The sequence below is a fragment of the Xenopus laevis genome, chromosome 1L (genome assembly GCF_017654675.1).
Source record: "Xenopus laevis strain J_2021 chromosome 1L, Xenopus_laevis_v10.1, whole genome shotgun sequence".
In the NCBI taxonomy this organism is placed as follows: domain Eukaryota; kingdom Metazoa; phylum Chordata; class Amphibia; order Anura; family Pipidae; genus Xenopus; species Xenopus laevis.
In genome coordinates this window covers 201,552,337-201,574,789 of record NC_054371.1, presented here as the reverse complement: position 1 = coordinate 201,574,789, position 22,453 = coordinate 201,552,337, and the positions used below count along the sequence as shown (strand labels likewise).

General features: G+C 40.4%; 1 protein-coding gene across 4 annotated transcripts in view; it reads right to left on the bottom strand.

Moving 5' to 3' along the window:
- Nucleotides 1-2,898: 2,898 nt before the first annotated feature.
- Nucleotides 2,899-22,453, bottom strand: part of LOC108717944 (high affinity cAMP-specific and IBMX-insensitive 3',5'-cyclic phosphodiesterase 8B) — a 98,102-nt gene continuing 78,547 nt past the window's right edge. For all 4 annotated transcript variants that reach the window (XM_041568959.1, XM_041568963.1, XM_018265406.2 and 1 more), the window contains exons 7-22: nucleotides 21,772-21,850; nucleotides 19,914-20,054; nucleotides 19,335-19,423; nucleotides 18,365-18,425; nucleotides 17,749-17,785; nucleotides 16,464-16,541; nucleotides 15,781-15,857; nucleotides 14,976-15,140; nucleotides 13,742-13,787; nucleotides 13,220-13,361; nucleotides 11,931-12,129; nucleotides 7,263-7,480; nucleotides 6,768-6,903; nucleotides 5,660-5,827; nucleotides 5,353-5,482; nucleotides 2,899-4,248 (exon numbers count right to left, since the gene is read on the bottom strand). In XM_041568959.1, the coding sequence (XP_041424893.1) occupies nucleotides 4,142-4,248; nucleotides 5,353-5,482; nucleotides 5,660-5,827; nucleotides 6,768-6,903; nucleotides 7,263-7,480; nucleotides 11,931-12,129; nucleotides 13,220-13,361; nucleotides 13,742-13,787; nucleotides 14,976-15,140; nucleotides 15,781-15,857; nucleotides 16,464-16,541; nucleotides 17,749-17,785; nucleotides 18,365-18,425; nucleotides 19,335-19,423; nucleotides 19,914-20,054; nucleotides 21,772-21,850 (1,873 nt within the window). In that variant the 3' untranslated portion in view covers nucleotides 2,899-4,141. The remainder of the gene's footprint in view (nucleotides 4,249-5,352; nucleotides 5,483-5,659; nucleotides 5,828-6,767; nucleotides 6,904-7,262; nucleotides 7,481-11,930; nucleotides 12,130-13,219; nucleotides 13,362-13,741; nucleotides 13,788-14,975; nucleotides 15,141-15,780; nucleotides 15,858-16,463; nucleotides 16,542-17,748; nucleotides 17,786-18,364; nucleotides 18,426-19,334; nucleotides 19,424-19,913; nucleotides 20,055-21,771; nucleotides 21,851-22,453) is intronic.

The window sequence follows — 22,453 nt, the reverse complement described above, 5'->3', positions numbered from 1 at the left end:
CATGCCCTTTAAAGATCCGCCAAATGAGTGAATCTTTTCTCAATATGCCAACCTTGAACTGGGAGATATCGGCTATCGGGCAAGGATCATGGCGCATAGTTAGCCAATGTGGTCCTGGCTCAGATAGGATTTTTAAACCTGCCCCATGAACACTTGGCCGAGATGTCAGTTGGGCAGGCCTGTCCCCCCATAAACTGGCCAATGGGACGGAGTTGGCAGCTTTTATCAGCCCTCGTCTGGCCAGCTTTAGTAACAGCCCTTTAAAATAACCAGCTCACAAGAACAAAATCTTAAGGAAACTGAACAATTTAATATAATTTTACTGATGTCTGAGTAATGGCACCAAAGTCTGGACACGTATGGGAATCACCAGCATCCGCTACTAATCCTTTGCGCAGCCGTCACACCATATACTGTATCTTACGTGTCAGTCCTACTCTTTGCTACATCCTTGTCCGGTAATAAAAGAGAGATACAACATATACAGGGGACAGAAATGTAAAATCCTAACAAACTATAAAAAAAACCAGAACTATAAAGTTTTCATCAAAATTGAAATGTTTCTTTTAAACACAAAGAAGAGTCACACACACACACAAGAACAGACGTGTCACCACCAGCTTGGATACATGCAGTGCGACATTATAATACAATACAGTGGAGGGTTCTGCTGCCAGTCTAACAAAAATAGAGTTTCTGTACACTTCTCCGCATGTACATCGTATGAACGGATTTTTGTCTGATACAAAACATAGAAAATGTTGGCACATTATGTCGACAGCTGCTGGTATTTCTATAACCAAGCCCCTCTCACCTGTTGTGTGCACCGGGGGCCACAGCTTCCAATGAACTGGTCATTGTCAGTCACAGAAATATTATTATTATTATTATATATTACCAACCCCTTCAAAGACATATAAACTTGACACTGGAGACTTCCCAAGGGCCAAGGTACAAAGAATCACAGCTTGCTTATTAAAGGACACAGTGTTTGGACCGAAAGATTCCATGAAAAGCACTTTTCTCCGGTAGTGTGTGTGTATATATAATGTATATGTGTGTGTGTATATACAGTATATACTGATGTGGTGTGTGTGTATATTTTGTATTGGTGTGTGTATATATACTGTATACAGTGTGTTGGTGTGTGTGTGTATATACTGTATCCAGTGATCCCCAACCAGTAGCTCGTGAGTAACATGTTGCTCTCCAACCCCTTGGATGTTGCTCTCAGGGTCCTCAAAGCAGGTGCTTATTTTTGAATTCCAAGCTTGAAAGCAAGTTTTAATTGCATACAAACTAAATATAGTGCCAAGTAGAGCCTATTGTAGGCTGTCAGTCCACATAGGAGATGCCAAATAGCCAATCACAGCCCTTATTTGGCATCCCAAGGGACTTTTTCATGCTTGTGTTGCTCCCCAACTCCTTTTACATTTGAATGTGGCTCACGGGTTAAAAGATTGGGGACCCCTGTTGTATACAGTGCGTGTGTGTATATACAGTGTGTATGTGTATATATACATACAAACAGTGGAGCAATAGTACTGTACAGTTGTCTTTCATCTGCAATGATATCTTGCTTTTAAAGATGTGACCATTTGAGGAGTAGAAAAATATGTCTTGTGCTTGGGGAGTGAGTCTAATGGCTCTTACTGACGAGCGGTTGAAGCTGCGCTCCTCTGCGTTCAGCCGCAGGGGAGCGCAGGAATAGACGCATTTAGCTTTTTTCAATGGGGCTGTACTCACACAGGCACGTGTAGGCGCTGAACGCAGCTTGAGACGCAACATGCTGCATTTTTCCTGCATTCGGCACCTACGTGAGTACAGCCCCATTGAAAAAAGCTAAATACGTCTATTCCTGCGCTCCTCTCCGGCTGAACGCAGAAAAACGGAACGCAGGGGAGTGCATCTTCAACCGCTCGTCAGTAAGAGCCCTAAGTGAAGTTTAGGAAATCTATGGATATAAAGGTCGCATTGGTTTACACTATAGGAAGTTTACAAACAAAACAAAGGCATTTATAGTTACAACTCACTGAAAGACATGATGGTGACAATTCATTATTAGAATCAGAGTTTTAAGACTATGGGGGGGCTCTAAAGAAGCAACTGTTAATCTGGTTGATAGAGACTGGAGTTGGGCATAAATTATAATATCTGCTCACTTGGCGAGGTCACCAAACATGTGGATCTTTCCCCCGATTTGCACCTGGGTCAAACTATTGGATAATATTAAAGGGGTTCCTCGCTTGCAGCGCTGGCCATTCAATGAAGGGAATCCGGCTTTATTATGTCACACAGTGCAGAGTTATGTTCACAGTGGGTGCGCTGTTGCAAAACCTACGCGTTTCGTGTCTACGTGATCGACACTTCATAAAGCCAGATTGATATTATTACCAGCGTTCCCTTCATTGAATGGCCAGCGCTGCAATCGAGGAATATTTTCTGAGTGAGATTGGAGTGTACGGGGCTAGCACCCGAAGTCTCGCGATAGCTGCGACCAGGAAGAGAACGCTGCAGTGAGCTCCGCCATAGCCGCTTCTCTATTGGAATAAATATTAAAGGGGTTGTTCATTTTTGAGTTAACTTTTAGTATGATGTAGAGAGTGATATTCTGAGATAATTTGCAACTGGTTTTAAGCTTTCAATATTTGTGGTTTTTGAGTTATTTAGCTTTTTATTCAGCAGCTCTCCAGTTTGCAATTTCAGCAATACGGTTGTTAGGGTTCACATTACCCTAGCAACCATGCACTGATTTGAATAAGAGGCCTGAATAGAAAGATGAGGAATAAAAAGTAACAATACATCTGTAGCCTTATGGAGGATTTGTTTTTTAGATGGGGACAATGACCCCCATTTGAAAGCTTGAAAAGAGTCAGAAGGAAAATAATTAAAAAAATAAATAATGAAGACCAACTGAAAAGTTGCTTAGAATTGTATGTCATACTAAAAGTTAACTTAAAGGTGAACCATCCCTCTAAGAGCCAAGGGAGACTGTTGGAAATAGACTGCAGGAGATCCTCACCCAAAGTGATTTTGCAATGTCCTTGTTAGATATCTGGCCACGCCACCACAAGGGTCTCTACATCACCCAATAAGCTGTGACCCATGTATGGCCACCAACCGCTCTGGTGTTTCCCACATCTCGACACTGCAGAGTTGCTGCTCATAACTGGAAGTTATAGGAAACACAAAGGGGTATATTTATCAAAAAGTGAAGTTAAAGATTGACAATGTCCTCTAGAGTGAAATTCCTCCACTCTCCATTCATGTCTATGGGATTTTAAAATCATTTAGAAAAGCACTTTAGCTAGTAAAATGTTTAGCCCTTAACACTATACGTGCAATGAGTATATGGGAGTATCCATGGCTTCTCCTATTGGGTGTCCTTTCCATTGTATCCTCTTGTTAGGGGTAAAGTGTAGCTACACTTGGCTTCTTGGATTATGAGTGTGTTTGTGATTGGTTTAGCAGCAGAAAACAATCTAACCATAGACAAAGCTATAAATATTAGCAGCGCAAACAGCTTCCAATAAGAAGGATTCTCGCTCCGTTTCTCGCCACAGTTTTCCGGATTATGTACATAGAATCCCTTAACACGTCGTCGTCTATGTCTGTACAATAGCTTGAAATAAAATAGAAATCTGTGTACAGTGGGCGCTGCATGCACAGGAGCAGACCCATGTATTATGCAGATTTAGAAAATCTAAAGTGCAATAAGTTACAAGAAAACAGAGTGGTCTACTCTCTATGATCAGGCAAAGCTTGGCACTCCATCTGGCTGGGCAATATTGACCAAAGGTCACCGGCCCTCACATTTCCATGAATGATACATAAACCCCATGTGATAAGTGCATTTACACTGCATTCAATAAGTCTTGTGTCTTTGACTACTGAATACTAAGTATGAAAAGATGTTAATTTTCAAAAGAAACTGGCCTTCCATAAGTTACGTTGGTATAAGGTCCCCTCGTATTGTCACAATATACGTCATTCCCCATTGAAATCCATTGTTGGTACATATGCACTAAATAAAGCGAGGGTTGAGCCAGTGTGCTTCCCCTTTATCTGTATTACTTTCATAAGGGAATAATTCACAGTGCGGGTCGAGGAGGTCACTGTTGGGTTTCAGCTCTTTCTTGCTTCAGTCGGACGAACACCTGAGACTCTTACACTTTAACTCGTCCAAAGATTTCCAGTACTTGTAATTCTCCGTCAGATGTAGGATGAGGTTGGGCAAATGGGCGAAGGCTGAAACAAAAAAGGAAATTATTCACACTTTGAAAATCCCATAAAAACCTTTTCTTATTTTCATTTACAAAAACCCAGTGAAGCTTGAAGGCAACATGAAGTCTGGGCTGTAAGAAAGAGGACAACTGGTCCAGATGATGGATTTGAATGGTGAATGAATGGTGATCATTGGCAGGAACTGCATGGGCATCTGCAACCATTTTCTTACCAGTTAGATAAGAACAAGTACACTATCTAATATTTCAAATACAATCCCATGTCCAACAACCAACTACAGAACACAAATGCACTTGCACTATTGGTACTATCAACTCACAGGCAGAATACACCCAGAATATTATAGTATGATATGTTGCATATGTCTAAAGATAACATAAAAAGACTGAAGTGGGGTTGGACACACATTATCACATTTGAAGACCCTTCAACCTTCCAAAATGTTGCAAGCTCTGTAATAGGGCAGACCCATACCCGCAACCTTCAGTCCACAACACGGACCCGCATCCCGCATTCTTACCCACTTGGATCTACTACCCGACCCGCAAGTACCTTATCCGCATCATTGTAAACCGGAAGTGACATCATCGGAAGTAGGCATGATCAGAAAAAAAGGATTAAACCAGGAAGTGCTGTCATTGTAAACTGGACGTGACATCATCAGAAATAGACGTGATCAGAATAAAGGCATAAAAATCACAATTGAGAAGTCCCGCAAACCTGCAGAACCGCCAACCCGCATCTATACCCGCACCCGGAACTTCTACCCACAACCTGCAGGGTACAGCAGGTCTTTGCGGGTAACCCGTGGGTACCCGACCCTCTGCAGGACTCTATCGCCCGGTGACAAATCGCCTCTTCTTCGGGTGACTAATCTCCCTGAACTGCTTCCGCCGGCTAGAATCTAAACCGCTGGCGGGAGGGCACTCAGAGAGCTTTGTTTTCCGAAGTCGTCCCGAAGGACTTGTGGCACAGCTGGGCATTTTTCCACTGGAGGAAAAAACTCAACGTGTCCCATGACCAGAAACCTAAATTGTTAGCAACACCTCAAATAAACAGGTACAACATATTTAATGTGAAGCATAAAGAGAGGAAATGTCAACTTACCATCCCACGCATCAAACATGTCTGTAATAAAATAGTCAATGAATGATATCTGAGACTTGGGTATACTGCAGCTGTTTCGGTCAAACACTGGCATCACAACTGGCAATCCCTGTCTCTTCTCTTCATCTGTCTGTAAAACAAAGGCGTTCTATGATGGGACTTGCCACTAAGCAGCAGGTAGGAAACTACACACACCTTAAGCTGAATAAAACACCGGAACCGATGAAAATACTATGGTACAGGGCCATTCCCACTTCCGATAGGAAAATCATCTTCCAGCCCGGAGAAGAAAGGAAGAGTAACGTACCTGTGCAAAATACTCCTCAGAGATCCTTCCGGCCCACTCTATACACAAGTTCAAGGGGCGGCATGGATTGGCTACATCAGCACATTTGATCATCATGCGTTTGATGAGAATCCGGTTTTCTGGAGAATTCCTTATGTTGGTGGAACACTCAAAATCACTGCCCTCACTCTGTAACATAGGCAGATCAGCAATGCCAGTCAGGTTGATCATCATTGCATGAGAAATACTGTAATAAAGGGCTGATTTCTCACTGGTACTTTTAGCAGAATCGTTAAAGCTACAGAACACTGATGACGTGATCTGCACCCCAGCTTGGAACTGATCCATGAAACTGGCACTCCCAAACCCAGCACCTGATCTGCCCAAACTCCATCTCTTTGCAGTCAACTTTACTCCTTCCTCGACTCCAAATCCCAGTTTTTTTTACAGCCCCTGGCACATATCCTACCTACGACCTGATATTCTACGTCTACATTGTCTTTCTACATCTTATAATATCCCAGGATTCCGTAATAAAATGTTACAACTTGACTCAAGCTCCAAACAGGGAGGAAGCAATGGGGTTGTTCCCCAAAAGCATGTGCCACATTTCGGCTAAAGGCATTGTCGATATGTATTAGTGTGCTTCCTCCCTATTTGAAGCTTGAGTATGTTGGTTGGCTTGGAAGCAGCTTTCACCCAGGTGAAACAAGTGGTGTTCCAAAATATATGTGTGCCAATATATATGTTACAACTTGACACCTTGTCCCATACTTTTTTTAAAGGCAGCTATTGTACAACAGGGGTCTATGGAGGTAGATAAGGTAGGTTCTATATTTTTTTAGGGATTCATCAAATCCAGGATTAGGGTTCCAATAGGTTGGGCATTTACGGGTTTTTTTTCGGCTTCGGTATTAACCTGGATCCAAAAATGATAGATTCAGTGCAGGAACCCTAATCCTGGATTTGATAAATCCCTAAAAAATTCAATACGGTGGAAATATGACCTGAGCAGAAATATTATCCTTCTGTTCAGAGAAAAGCCTGACTTTCATTCCGCCATATCTAAACTGTCAGCAGAATACGTTTCCAATTTTGTAGGCCCAGATACCCAAGCCCTGTGTCTTACATTGGAATTGCTGTCTTCGGCTGCAATGGGTTTGTTGATGCTGTTGACAAACTTGTTGACGTGCTCAAAATGCCTGGTCATTTCTGTTGCTAAAACCATGTCAATGATTGCCTGCCGGAGAGTCCGATACTGTGTCCTGTAGGGGAGGGAACGCGTTCATTTTCTACAGGTGTACAGTCACATAACATTGTCATTATAACATTAAATATGATTGATCTTTCATTTATTTATATTTAGTCATTTTTATAGTATAAACTTTTTGCATAGCTCTTTAAAAGGTACAGTTACCGGAAGCAGCCAGTACCAGTTGCACATATGCCATGTAATCCTGGTGAAGGGGGGACAGTGCCCAGCCCTTAACCTTCATCAGTAAATGCTGAAACATATAGAGCCATCAGCTAAACAGACCAGCTAGCTATAAACAAAGGTACCTTGTAAAGCTTGCTCTTCCCCAACTGTGTGCACTGTTCATGGTATGAGATATATTGTACCTACCGGTCCATGTTCTTGAAGATGTTGCACTTGTTGTCCTTTGCTGTGAGCTGAAATGCGAGTGCCGCGTGATGGCTCTCCAACACTGCTGTATCATTGTACAATACGGCTAACTCACTGCTGGCATTACAGAGGAAGGAATTAGTCCGGCCAGGGTGATCCACGTCATGTACCGTGGCAGCAATTAGCGCCGCCACCTTGTCTAACTGGTCAAGGCTTCCCTAAAACGAGAACTGTCATGAAACGCTTGTCTAGCAGGCTGAAGTGTGGAGAATGGGCCATTTAGACTCAAATATTCCCTTGAGTACACAAGTGCTGTCAATATGAAATACCGGGTATGTGTTGAGGCTTTCTGGCTGGCCAAGTGAAAATATGGGAAGGGACAGTTTTAGGGCAAACCAGCTACAAAGTGCATTTGACACAAATCAAACTTCTACTTTATAGCGATGCAGCAAATCCAGGATTTGGTTCAGGATTTGACCAAAATTCTGCCTTTTTCAGCAAGAGTCAAATCCAGCCAAATCCAAGTGCCTGGCCAAACCAAATTCGAATTGTTAAATTACGTGAACTTTTTCACCCTTCCTTGAGCTAATTGGCATATGCAAATTGGGATTCGGCAGCATCTTTCATGATGAAATTTGGGATTCGGCTAGGATTAAAGGGTTTTGTCATGATTTTTATGATGTAGTTTTTAATTCTAAATTACACTGTTTACACTGCAAATAATTCACTCTACCATTTAACATTTCATTCCTGAATCAGAAAGTGTATTTGTTTTTTTAGTTGTAATATTGGTGTGTAGGCGCCATCTCAGGGCATTTTGCCTGGTCATGTGCTTTCACAAGAGCCAGCACTTTAGGATGGAACTGCTTTCTGGCAGGCTGTTGTTTCTCCTACTCAATGTAACTGAATGTGTCAAAGTGGGACCTGGATTTTACTACTGAGTGCTGTTCTTAGATCTACCAGGCAGCTGTTATCTTGTTCAGCAAAATACAATTCAGCCAGCACTCACCAGGAACTCAAATCTACCATTTAGTAGTTAGGTGCATGTCATTCGGTGTCCACGCCAACCGACTATGAAAACCCACACACACACTGTAGCACACACTTTATTTTGCTTTTCTTAGGCTTTTAAACAGATATTCCTGTTGGTGCTGTTTGCTACAGTGTGTGTAGCTGTTATCTTGTGTTAGGGAGCCGCTAGCTGGTTACCTTCCTATTGTTCTTTTGTTTGGCTGCTGGGGGGGGGAAGGGGGTGATATCACTCCAACTTGCAGTACAGCAGTAAAGAGTGACTGAAGTTTATCAGAGCACAAGTCGCATGATTGGGAGCAGTTGGGAAACTGACAATATGTCTACCCTAATGTCAGATTTCAAAATTAAAAAAAATCTGTTTGCTCTTTTGAGAAATGGATTTCAGTGCAGAATTCTGCTGGAGCAGCACTATTAACTGTTTTCCCATGACAGTATCCCTTTAAGGGAATTACTCCTGAAACACCTCAGCCTGTTTGTTAGCAGCTTGCTGCAGTAAACCTGCTTTATAGAGTGTCATCTGATTTGCGCTTGAGTATTGTGCTTATACAGTTGGGACACTGGAGGCTGAGCACCTGGGCAATACCAAGTATATATAGTTTTATGGAGATTTCTCACTTGTATAGATCAAAATCTCCATGTAGTACACTACCAAATTTCCAAAGCACCACTCCACAAAACGGCATACTTCTGATTTCAAGGCCAAACATTCTACTAGCAGTAGGTTTACCCTAGAAAACTACCCATTTTTAGAAAGAAGATTCTGGAGAATCAAAAATGGGTAAAGATATCTATGTACGTCACACTACTACCAAGTTGCAATTCTTTCCCGAAGTTATAATTTTTATATAGAAAATGACCTCAAAGCTTCCAATCTACAGCATCATATCTCCCACACATCATTAGGTAGCAATGTGAAAAACCCTACATATGATTATCAGGAGTCCACTGAACAGTTTGATGCCTAATATGTATAGGTTTACCAAAGCACTTGTCATATAGGGGCCTAAAAATGAAGACCCCCATAAGGTCTGTACTACAAAATCAACATTTACATCATTTTGGGGTGGGCAATGGTAGAAAAAAAGTACGTTCACTCCAGAAAACCATTTATTTTCGGAAAGTACACATTCCCCTGAATCCTAATTGGGTATGCATGTCTTTCCACTCCAAAGCACCAAGCCGCAAACCTTTCCAAAAATCCCATCAAAACGTCCACCCTGCAGCATCTAATTTCCCACATACTATTAGGCATCAAGAAAATTTACCCCAAATATGAAAGCCTGGGGTCCTCTGAACAGTCTGATGTCCAATATATATAAGTGTACCTAAGCACGTGGCATATAGGGGCCACAAACGTAAGACCCCCATATGGTCTGTCATTTCAGGTACTGCAAAATCAACACATTTACATCATTTTGGGGTGGGCAAAGGGAGAAAAAAGTACATTCACCCCAGAAAACCATATATTTTCGGAAAGTACACAGTCCCCCGAATCCAAATTGGGAATGTATGTCTTTCTACTCCAAAGCACCAAGCCGCAAACCTATCCTAAGTTTGTCAATTTTGGTGACATTTCCAAAATTCCCATCAAAACTTCCACCCTGCAGCATCTTATTTCCAACATACAATTAGGTATCAAGATAAATCATCCCAAATATGAAAGCTGGGGGTCCTCTGAACAGTTTGATGCCCAATGTACATAGGTTTATCGAAGTACATGGCACGTAAAGACCCCAGAATCTACCTTGTGCATACTTATTTGATGGCTTACATTTACACTAATTTAGAAACACTGCAAGTTTTATGTGGGATAAAAGGTACAAAAAAGCATGGTTACTCCTGAAAACCATACATCTTTGGAAAGAACACATTCTGACGAATCCAAAATGGTTAATTATGTCTTTCTACTACAAACTAACATACTGCAAAGCTACACTAAAGGTAGCAGTTTTTATGACATTTCTAAAAATCGCCTAAAAATATTGCAGTTGGTCGCATTTATCTCAACCAATTTCTTACATACAATTGGAAAAGACCCTAAATATTGAAGATAAGGGTCTACTCAACAGTTTGATGCCCAATGTGCATAGATATATCAAAGCAGCTGGCACGTGGGGACCCCAAATAAAATTTGTGCATTTGAATTTTCTCCTCTGTCTTTTTGCCTTCTGTGAACATAGACAATCGACTGAGTATTGTGCCACAAGAAGCCCCTAACAGCACAAATACTCCCCAAAACCATATATTTTTGTAAAGTACAAATTCTGATGAATACAAAATTGCAAAAAAAAAAAAACTTTGTAAAATGTGTATTTGTACATACATGTATGTGTAAACGTATGCATAACTAAAATAAAGGCTACTTACAGTTCTGATGACCAGCAGGGTCCTGGGCAGCCAACGGGGGTCCATAAAAGCAGAGCCCACGCAGCAGGAAGTCGCAGGCTGGCTGGAACAGGCAGAGGAGACGGAGCACAAGGAGCAGACACGTTTCTGCATAACTGTAGGCGGGTCCTGCGACGATCGCATCGCAGGACCCATGTGACCTCCCCCTCCTCTGTGCCTACTCGTTGCCTAGGGGGATGGGAGAGCACCGGATCCCTCTGCTGAAGCAGCTATTGCCGCAGATGCAGAGAGGAGCCCTTTACAGCCAAGAACGTAGGTAATACATGCTTGGCAGTTAGGGCTTTTCCCTGCAAGAACGTAGTACCTACGTTTTTGGCAAGTAAAAGGTTAAAGGGTAAGGCATTTTAAGTAGCTTAAGGCACAAAATGTTTAAATGTCTTTAATATATTGATAATGGGTTGAGTGCAGAAGACCTCTTGTATTTGTCTATACAACAGTATATATATATGTATCTCACACTGGCCCTGCTTTTTGTACAAATACACCAATAATCCAATAGTCCCCGCCAATCACTTGAATGCTTCATGGCTCATTTGGTAACTTAGGGGTTAAACAGTATGGGTGCATACACACATACATTCCTTTTCATTAGTCTACTGCTAATACAAAGGTCTAATTCAGAGTTTGTTTTCATTTTTTCAGTACAAGCCACTCTTTGAGGCCCTACACAAGGTCAGGACCTCCCTTCTTAGGTCATAACTAAATTACAGCCATATAAAAACTATTCTTTATCACTAATTTAGACTTAGTTGCAAAATACCTTAGCCAGGTATACCTAGGAGACCATATCAGCAATTGTTACGAATCTCGACCTTCAGGCCCAGCAAATGCTGTTGGCACCCTAGTGGCCCACAGTTTGGCTAGCACTGACCTTTTTGGTTTCCAACATGTATTTACGCAGGAGTTGTCATATGTGTGCAGTACTATGGAGTATTACTGCTACAGTAGTGGTAGCACCTATTTGCTATAATCACTACTAAGTTTTTAGTTATGGTGGATTGTTGAATTTATTATGTGCCAATAAACACACTAACGTTTAACAGCAGAGTGGGGAGTGCACCTAATTCATTTACACTGTTTAATTGTAAGATATGAGCTTATCAGTTGCTATGGGGGACAGCACTTGTGCAATTTAGTACTTATGTAAATTATCCATATACTTTATAAAAGCCCCAATGGGTAAACAACATGTCTCTGAATGCAGCTTGTGTATGAATGAGATCATTGTACCTTAACATTCTCCTGCTGCAGGAAGAAAGCGGTGGCATGTAGGACATCAGCAGCATGGGTAGAGTTGTGGTAGGAATTAGATGCATGATAGTTGGCTTCAATTAACTGTAACCAGGAGCGAAGCGTGGCCTCTGTGCAATTCAAATACTCGCAGACTCCAAAACAAGCAAATAACTTCAAGCCAAGGTATACCAACGGCCTGCAAACACACACAGATCAAATATTATGTGCTTAGGTTTTTTGTGAAGCCAACGCGTGTCACTGTAGTAGGCAGCTTAAAGGACATAGAAAATTAAACTAAAGAACTAGCTAGAAATGTTGTACATTATGTTTTGGGCTTCTGAACCAACCTCAGGCAACTACAGCCCTTTTGCAGTAAAGATCTGTGTCTCCAAAGATGCCCCAGTAGCTCCCCATCTTCTTTTCTGCTGATTCACTGCACATGCTCTGTGCTGCTGTCACTTACTGAGCTTAGGGACCCACTCAAAATATACAGCACACATAGAATAGAAATGTCACAATATAAGGCTGATTAGTAATTAATACAGATAATTACTACATGGCAGCACAGAAACCAGTGCAATTAGCATCAGAATTTAATAATCAGCCCTGTAGCATCAGCTTGTATGACAGGCCAACCTCATTTTCAGCTTTATAATTTGTGACGACCCCCTAAGCTTAGCTTCTCAACAGCTGCTCAGAGCCCACTGAGCATGTGAGTGTCACAGACACTTTCCAAGATGGTGACCCCCTGTGACAAGTTTGAAGTCCTGGATCATTGCTGCTATTGACAAGCTGAAACGTTAGACTGGTGCAATAAGTTCAGTATATAAAACATGGCGTTTCAAGTCATATTAATTTTTAGGGTTTCCTTCTCCTTTAAGGAAGAGGCAAAGGGACAGTCGTCTTATACGATGGTAGTAAATCATTGCAGCTGCCCTTGGCGTCAGTAAACCCAAAACTTCACAGCAGACATTGATGTTGCATAAAAACACACAGTGGAAATGCTTTATGTGGAACATCAAAGAACTGAGTAGAAAGAATTTGGTCAAAAGTAGATATGAATTACCTGAAAGTCTGTTCATTACCAGCCAGACTACTGCTTCCTGTACCCGGGCCTGCAGCCCAGTAGTGCCCACTGAAGTTTCCACACCAAGGCCAGAAAGTAAGTGCGAGTGAGTAGCACATTATCTGGGGGGGGGGGGGTCGGTTCAGCTCTTGCACCTGTGGTCCCATTGTACAATGTTTCTAATATTTATTGATGCCAAGAGATAAGAAGAGGGACATACCTTTTACTTGTAACCGCTTCTAATTCAAATATGTTAAAGTCCCAGGATCCTTCATCTTCTAGTAATTCTGCGATACGAGGTGGGACTGGGACGTCATTGATGGTTATTGGCACTGAAAGGTGACTATGGCTGTGGTGCATGTCTGAAACATAAAATGGATGGTTACTTCTCATACCTCTATATACATAGAAGAAGCCAATGCACTGGTGTCCGGCAGAGCACAGTTCTCATTGCAACAGCTCTTACTAGAAAGGAGGATTAGCAGGAAACCTTTTTTATAAGTTGCATCTTTGGAACACACAGCAAGGCATGGTTATTTTCTGGTAAGAAAATCTAGGAGTATTCAATTAAAAAGTGGCAAATATTTTTCATGCTTGATTCCCAAGTCTAACGTGGTTTTTAAATACTATATTACATAGAGGAAGGTGATTTTCCCCTTTGGAATGTCAGGCAAGCAGTGAGGTCAGAGAAGAGAGGTCTCTATACATCAAGTACAAAGTAAATGAAAGAAATCAGACTTACTTTTTGAGAAAACGTACTCATTTCCTGAAAGCCTTCTTAAGCCATCCTACAAAATCCAAAATTCACACTGAGAACAGAATAGTGAGAGTCCCTGGCACAGATTCTCTGATGGCTTAATAACACATGACAGTAGTTTTACATTAAACCATAACAATATTAAAGCCTATTTCATACAGTTTTATATCTAATATGCCCCCCTTTGGGGTCTTTCCTGACAGCCAATAAGCTGTAAAGATTTCTGTGCATGTGACATATCATGACTGTATAATTACCATAATCATCAACCGTTATGTTGCGACAGTGTTGGGACAGTGTTCTGCCAGTGTGAATGTTATAATTCCTGTACACAAACTCCAATACCTTTTCAGTGGTGCATTATATCCCTAGATGCACATAGCAGTCACATATATAATGATTTTGATTGCTTTGGCAAAGCCATTGGAGCAGATTCACCAAAGGGCGAATTGACGCCAGCGGCCGATTCGCACACTTCGCACCACTTTGCCAGGTGAAAATTCGTTACCACTAAGCTCATTCACTAAAATTCGAAGTTGCATCCTGGGTGCCGAACGCTGGCGACTTTTCGATAGAGTTACTTTGGCATTGCAAGCATTTCAAATAGAAATTACGCTAGCTTCTGCTTAGCGATTACTTCTGACTAGCAAAACTTCATTAGTCCTCTTACGCTTTGGTCAATCTGAATAAAATCATATATCATACAAATCATATGGATGTCTTTATTAGAGATGTTGGTGCAAATGCTTGAAATTGCCACTTTTTATTACAAATGTCCAAGGAACCTGAATAAAGACAAAAAAAGATCCTTTAATGCCCTACATATGGGCCCACCCTAAAATGAATGTTAACCCAAATAGTTTAATAGTTAGGACTTTTGCAGGCAATCCTGCTTAAAATTCGCACTTTATTGAATTTACAGAGTAACGACCGTTTGCAAGAGCAAAAAGTCGCCTGGCGATAGAGTGCGAATGAACGTTATCGACGGTCCCTTTCACTAGCGAATTGTCGCCTACCCCTGTAAGTAAATTGGAGATGTCCCTGCGGATGTAATTTCTGGCGAAAAAGTGCTAGCGTTAGCGACTTCGCCCTTTCGTAAATCTGCCCCATTGTCTTTCCATTGGTGACAGTTTTTATGACTTTATACTGAAGTTTCCTTTACTGCTGTAATCTTTGAAGTGTAAAACCAGCACTTATATTGTATTTTATTTCAACTTACAGTCATCAAACCGCCTACAAGATCATTGGTGTGAGGGTCTTCTTCTTTGGTTCCCAGCTGAGGCGAATAGAGTTCAGTTGTTCTAAGAATTTCCAAAACTCTGTCTAGCGCTTCGGCTACAGTCACAGGACTGTTCTCTTGGGCTGCATTGATGATGTTTATGACCTTAGGAGGAGAAGGGACATTCCTGGGGTAAAGTGTGATGGCAGATCAAATTCTATAATTTTACCAATAGAACACCCACAAAATGGGAAAATTTCTCCATTCATTTCCCAGCCCAAGAACTTGCTCTACCCCATTCTTCAGCTAAAGGATACAATATTAAAGGGGAGTTAACAGTTAGTTTGACATAGAGAGTGATATTCTGAGACAATTTGCAATTGGTTATCATTGTTTATTATTTGTGGTTTTGGAGTTATTTAGCTTTTTATTCAGCTGCTCTGCACTTTGCAATTTCAACAGGCTGGTTGCCAGGGTCCAACTTACCCTAGAAACTATGCATTGATTTGAATGAGAGACTGGAATATGAATAGGAGAGGCCTGAATAGAAAGTTTTTATACACTTGTCACAAGTTATAGTAGTAACAGAACAAAACTCTACTAAGACAATATTCGAGGCACACAGGCCTTCTTGATTACCACTACTACTTGCTACACACTGTTCCCAAAATCTGCCGTTCTTTTGTTTTCTCCTCGGTGTGTAATTGCCTTGAGAATATATGGTCAGTCTCCAATAAGGAATAAATCATATACACACAAATCAAAGTAAGCTCTTCAAATGAGCTTGGCAACAAGGAATAATTACCTTTGTAATTGGAGCCTCGATAGTCATGGTGTGAATTCGAGCCATCGAAGAGTATCTGTGATTCTGCAAACTTGGTGCTGTTCACACAGTAAAATAGTTCTTATTTATGTGCAATGTATACCGTCACATGGGCTTTCAATTAAGTGCTACACCTGCTTTATTAGAACATGGAAAACGGGGCACATTTCTGCCATGACACATGGTAAGAAGAGTTTCTGCCTCACAGCAAAAAAAGGGAGTAACCCCTCATGATGGCAACAACAAGGTGAATGCTTTAAATTTACAACCGTGTTGGGTGTCCTTTGGCTCCCTACTATATAGATATTATATAACATCTGCAGAATCTATTACATCAGAAAATGCACATATATATACATAGCACACCACTTGAATAAATTGCAGTGTAATTGGTAAGCTGTTGTGTGGGCATGGGGAATAGAAATATGAATGGAAACTGAGGGTGCAGGGTTAGGACTGGAATAAGATTGTACTGCTAAAGGTGTTTAATGAACATGTACTGCAGTGATTACTGGGATGCAAATAAATTATCACTGTAGGCTAGTCTGGACTTGGACATGCAATAGCTACTGGAGTTGTGTGGGTCCGGTCTGCATCAATGTGCACATAAAAGGGTAATTATGCTTCATTGTTAAACTATGCTTTTACTGTACATCCATACTTACCATCACTACTGCGAGAGGTGATAGATCTTACATCAACTGATTCTTTCCTTCTGTTTTTCAGCCTAAATGAGTGAGACTCTGAAAGATAGTGTATTACCATAAAAGCGTCTAAGGCAATTCCCAATTGACTAATTCATTTGAGTAACACTAGCTTTCAATTTAAATAATATCCTGAATGTTCCTTTACCAGAATACTCACTGATAAAATTTTTAGGAAGTTGCTCTCTTCTAAAATTTCCTATCATTTGCAGAAAAAGACTATTCTGAGTACGCAATATGCTGTCTCTTCATACATTAATGGCATAAGTAAATAATAATAATATACTTACATATACATTTTTTCCCTATTAGAGAATGGAATGTTACCGGGTGTACTACAAAGTATTTTTGGCACAGAATGTATGGTCATGAGCTAATCTAATCTGAACTAAACAGAGCTAATCTGTTCTAGTTCTATTTTGTACTGTTATTTAGGTTTAAGAAACAGTCTGATTACTGATTCCTTAAAACGTTATCTACAGTGCTGGCAGAATTTGGCAAAGCAGTTGCCATGTATTTCTAGGTACCATCCATAATGCTTTGCAAGTGGAACCCTGTTTGTCGCTGGGTGCCATTAATCATGTACTCCAGATATGGGAGAGGAGATCTTAGGGGGTCATTTAATTTTCCCTGGGTACAAGTGCTATAATATGCCCCTTAGTTCTCATCTAACAAGCACTTGTGCTATAGAAAATGCTGCAATCTGCTTCTAGTTTTAGACTTGGAGCGAGATTTACACTGCTGAACCAGAGGGCACAGGCTTGTTACAGCCTCCCTAAATTGCAGGAGGGGTGGCCTACGTGCCCCCCCCCCCCCCCCCCCCATTTCATGAATAAAGTGCTGTTCCAGGGCAGCCACAGGTCTCTGTGCTCCAGAACAGAATGAAGAGGCCTGTGGCAATTCATTAGACATAGATGTGCCTTGCACCTATTTTTTTTGCACTTGGCACACTGTCTCAGAGGTCGTAAATTAACCCACTTCAGCTTGAGCACGGAAAGCAGTGCATATGTGCCAACAACATCAGGTGCTAACGTATGTTTCATTAGCTAAAAGCAGCACAGCTGGAACAGTAAGCTAATTCATTCTGATAAGTCATCTAGGCAAAAAGAGAGATACAAAGAAAAGGAACTTTAAGTGGGTAAACCCTCTGGAAAACCACTGGCTTATAGAAACCCAGTTTAGTTCCCATTTTCAAAATAACATTTGCTCTTTCTTTATTCAAAAATATAGAGAAAAAATGGCCAACCTGCAAGTGGATTGTCTTCTCGATTTATCTTGTAGATCTGGAGTGGAAATAAAATACAGGTTAATGCAGGATACTTGTTACCATTTTCTAACATTTAGGCTTTAAAAATTAATTTGTTTTATTTCCTCATATAAGCTCATAAAACAAGGTTCCTGACTTTCAGTTTTCCATTAAATTCTATCATTTTATCATTCACACAAATATTTCCCTAACTGGCATTCAGTGGCATTTTTGCCTAAAGCAAAAGCGCACCAATCAAACTCTCCATAGCAACTAGTAAGGCCCTTGCGATCATGATCTAATTACAAATAATTGCTGATTAGTTACTCCTGGCAACCACTGTGGAGCAACTTGGCAACAATATCTGTAAATCATCCCTGCTTGTTTTTCTCATATTTCATCAACCCTACACAATGAGATTCCCATAGAGGTTTTTGGTAAAAAATAATAAAATAAAATGTGATGGTATTATAAGCCATGTGTTAAAATTGCTGTCACTTATCTATAAAAAATCTTTCTCTCCCTGTTTTTGGAAGAGATGAATAGATGTTTAAAACCATTCCACACAATGCATGCTGCCACTAGTACAAGCAATATTACCTGAAGACCACGTTACCTGTTTATTGTTGTCGTTGCTATTGCACAGCTTCTTCATAGACACAAAATGTCTAATTTTACTAGTAAGAATAAAAAAGTCATTAACCATTCAATGCTTCCTTTTTATGTAGAAAGAAAAATAGAACATATATACGCCACTGACAGTTAATTACTTTCATGTAATCACAATCAACAGAGAAAGGAGGCTGCATCAGAAAAGACAGATAACAAAGGAAAAATGTTCATTAGTTCAGTGGTTGAGACTGCTACCCATTATTTACATGACATTTGCGCAGACCAATCAGTCCGCAACACAATTACCCCCCACCCTTGTCATGGAGCCACTGACTGGATTCCCACTCCTATCTTCCTGGTAGTGGCCTTGGCGTCTCCTTATAAAATATTCTGGAGGTGCACATATATGTATATTTTTATACATTTCAAAGTGCTTATACTGCACTGGCCCCAATGACCATACAAAATAGATCGCACTCTTCTTTCTCTGGTTAAAAGGCCTTACATGTTTGTTCAGACAAGATGGGTGCAACAACCAGTGATGGGTAGACAATTCGGGTAACTGCTCACAGAATATATTCTTCCACCCCTAAAATGATTTATTCTGAACAAATAAAAGTACATGCTTCCATAAGGGCAATGTTTTGGGGTGATGTACCCACTTTCTGATTGTGAAAAACAATATAGTGTTGTGCAAAAAATGCTCCTAACAAATATGCAGCCTCCTGTTGGAACATAATGCATGCATGTAACTAAGCATGGTTGCTGGCACTAGGAGGAGCTCCCCATAGTTCTTGGTAGGAGCATTTTTTGCAAAAAACAGTATTGCTTCCTCCAACTGGAGTGTGGGCTCTATATTATCCTGCACCTCCAGTGGGGTGAAATGAAACCCAACAGGTGCCCTTTAAACTTCTTAAATCCTTGCTAAATCGCAATTTCAGCAGCAATATAGGAGAACTATCTCTTTGACTCACCCCCCTTGTCCAATAACTGGGGTTACTTTTACATTCTGTTGAATGCTGTCTCCCGATTTCCTTCTTGCAAAATAGATTCCCTGCCATTCCTGCAGTAAATTTGAACAAAAACTAGTTATTAGTGTTGTACAAAAATACGCGCACACATAAGCATACATACAATAACTGCAACTTTATTTTTCAATAAAGCAAAATAATATAGCGACTGGATAGCACACAATTAGAAATACCGGTATGTATGCAAGGTACCTAGTTTGGACTCAAGTGCAATATTTAGCCTATTTTTGTTTTACATTTTAAAGGAAAAGGAAACTCTTAATTCACTGGGGTGGTGCCAGTATTTTAAGAAATACAATTAACTACACATGCTCTTTTCTCACGCTCCTATTTAATAAAAAAATATCTTCCATTGTGAACTGCAATTCCCTTGTTATAGCTGGAAGATCTTTCCCTTCTCGCTATGCATGTTTAGGTTCTATGATGAGCAATTACTGACTCATTTTAGTATTTAGACCAGGGCCATTTCTGTTACTAATAAACCTTCTTGTTTGTTCATTAACATTTACACAGTGATCTTACCTTTCCCTTTTTGATGCACGTGTTAATGGTGTCCAAGAGATCTGCACGGTTTTTGTCACTCTTTGTCAGTTCAGTAAGTTCCTTTCCAATAAGTTCTTCCTTATGATATCCCATCATCCGTTCAAAGGCTGGGTTAACATACTGACAAGTTACAAGTACTTAGAACCTTCGCACTGAATAAACATCAATCACAACTTAAAATATTAAAAAGTTAAAATATACCATGTCTATAGTTGTTAGAAATCCCCCTCTTCAGCTGCTGTCTTACCTGCAAGTGGGAGGACATGAATGGGCGGGTATAGGAAGGGCCGGGTAGGGGCTGCCAGCCCCTTGGAAGATTATTTTTGTGGGGGGGGGGGGGTGTGGCGTGTTCTTGTTACGTTGCTGCACTATGGGGTGCTTTGCAGAACACCCCTAAATGCACAAGACAGTGTTTGTTATGTGCATGCACCTATCTGGTAACAGAGAAGTTATGAGGGTAATGGATGCACAGCAAACCTCTATAAATAGCTACCACAAATAACTAATATAAAGATATTCCTTCTGTCATTATCAACCATCAGGCAGCCAGTTTGCCATTGAGCTGAAAAACCTCAGAATAGACTTGCTGGCCTTGAATTGATCCTGAGCTTCAACACTGCAAGGCATTTCTATTGCTTCATTGTGGGAATGTACTGCTCTGTGATAAGCGTTAGTATTTTCCATAGCAATGAACAGCATGGGATTATAGCAGAATGGCATTAACCTTAAAATCTTTAAAAAATACTATAATGTTATATACAGGGGACTGCCATGCATTTTACTGGCATCAACAACTGACACACAAGGGCACTAATTTGGTACACTGTAGGTCAGGTAAAGAGGGAGAAACAGAATTTGGTCACACTTGAGGAATATTCTGTGTAAGCGCAGATGTGTACATTAGGCTGCCAATTCCCTTTTATCTTGCACTGGGGGATTCCAGCTGCTTAATAAACAGTTATTTCATCTTATGCCATATTTTATACTTCTAGATGCACAGTTAAAGGAGATATTAACCTTAACTAACAGTATTTTGTAGATATGTGCAGTACATATTCTTTTTGTCTTTTTTTATGGTTTTTCATTTATTGGTTTTTATATTCTGGATCTTACACCGGCAACATGTGGCAGCCAGAAAACAGTCATTTTGCAGTTAGATTTGCATATTTATTATTTGTATTACTATCTATTCCAGCCTTTTAGCAATCTGTCATTCAAAGGAACGCTGGTGGAGAAAACACCTATATGCTCCGATCCACCACATAAGTGGATTTCATTGTAAAAATGCATTTTTGCATCATAAATTGTCTTACAATATTAGTATCTACAATTTAACAAAGCTTAATTTTAAGGTGTACCTCTAGAAGCCTTGTGTTGGGCTTTCCTGGACTCATATCATGGTGATTCCTGACAAAAATGCTTTAATGTATGTGTAAAACTGGGCATACATTGCAGGATCTGCTTATTTGGCGAGGTTGCCAAACAAGCACAATCTTTACATGTTTTGGCCACCCATCATACTGGCATACATAGACTGGTCTATGGAGAGGATTGCATTTTGTGGATTTCCTAATCTGCTCAATAGATATCTGGTTGGTTTTCAGTCTGTTGGGGAGGCACTGTCCGCTGAGGTTGAGTCAGTAGCACTGATTGCCCTGTGCACAGCCACCTTAACACTGTAAAAAGCTTTTGGGGAGGGTAGTAGTGGTGCCTTTATAGGTTGTGTGAAAAACTGCCAAGCAACTATCCTGCAAATGAGAATCTGTTTCATCTGCATCAGGACAAAATCAAAATCTCAGAGCCATGGAACTGCAGTGGCTATTGTAAGCATAGATACCTGTATGACATGATCTTCACTAGTTATTTCAATAGCTTCTTGGCAGTTGTCTAAGGCTGTAAATATTGAGTTACAGGACCTGAAAGCAAAGATACACATTAAGTGTACAAAGCTAATTTTTAGCAGAGTGAGCAAAAAAAACAAAAACACCTGATCAAAGTTCAACCCTTAGGGGGTTATTTATGAAACTCATTTTATTTTCTGGTCTGGGTTTTTTGGGCAAAAACTTTTCAATGCTGCAAAAAGCCCGAATCCGAAAATCCACCATCTCAGACCTTTCAAAGTCATGTATAAGTCAATGAGAGATGCCCCTATCCCAATTTAAAGATATTGCGGTTTGCACTGGGTTTAGCCCGATAATATGAAAAATTCTGGGTTTTCGGCAAATCAATCTAAAAAATCATACAATTGGGGTTTTCGCTTGATTTTATCGGGGTTTTTCCTTACGTCGTCTCGTCTCACTGTGTATTCATATACTGCTGAGATGACAATAAAGTTTACTTTGATTTATTCGAGTAATATTATTAATAAATAAAGCAAAATAAGGCATGGGAGTTTGGTCAAGCTTTTTTTTTTTATTTAAATTATGAGATAAATTCATATTTTAGTAAATAACCCCCTTAATGTATTAAGGCTTAATTATGAACATATAAATCTGCTCTGTGGGTCAGAGACTTCCTGT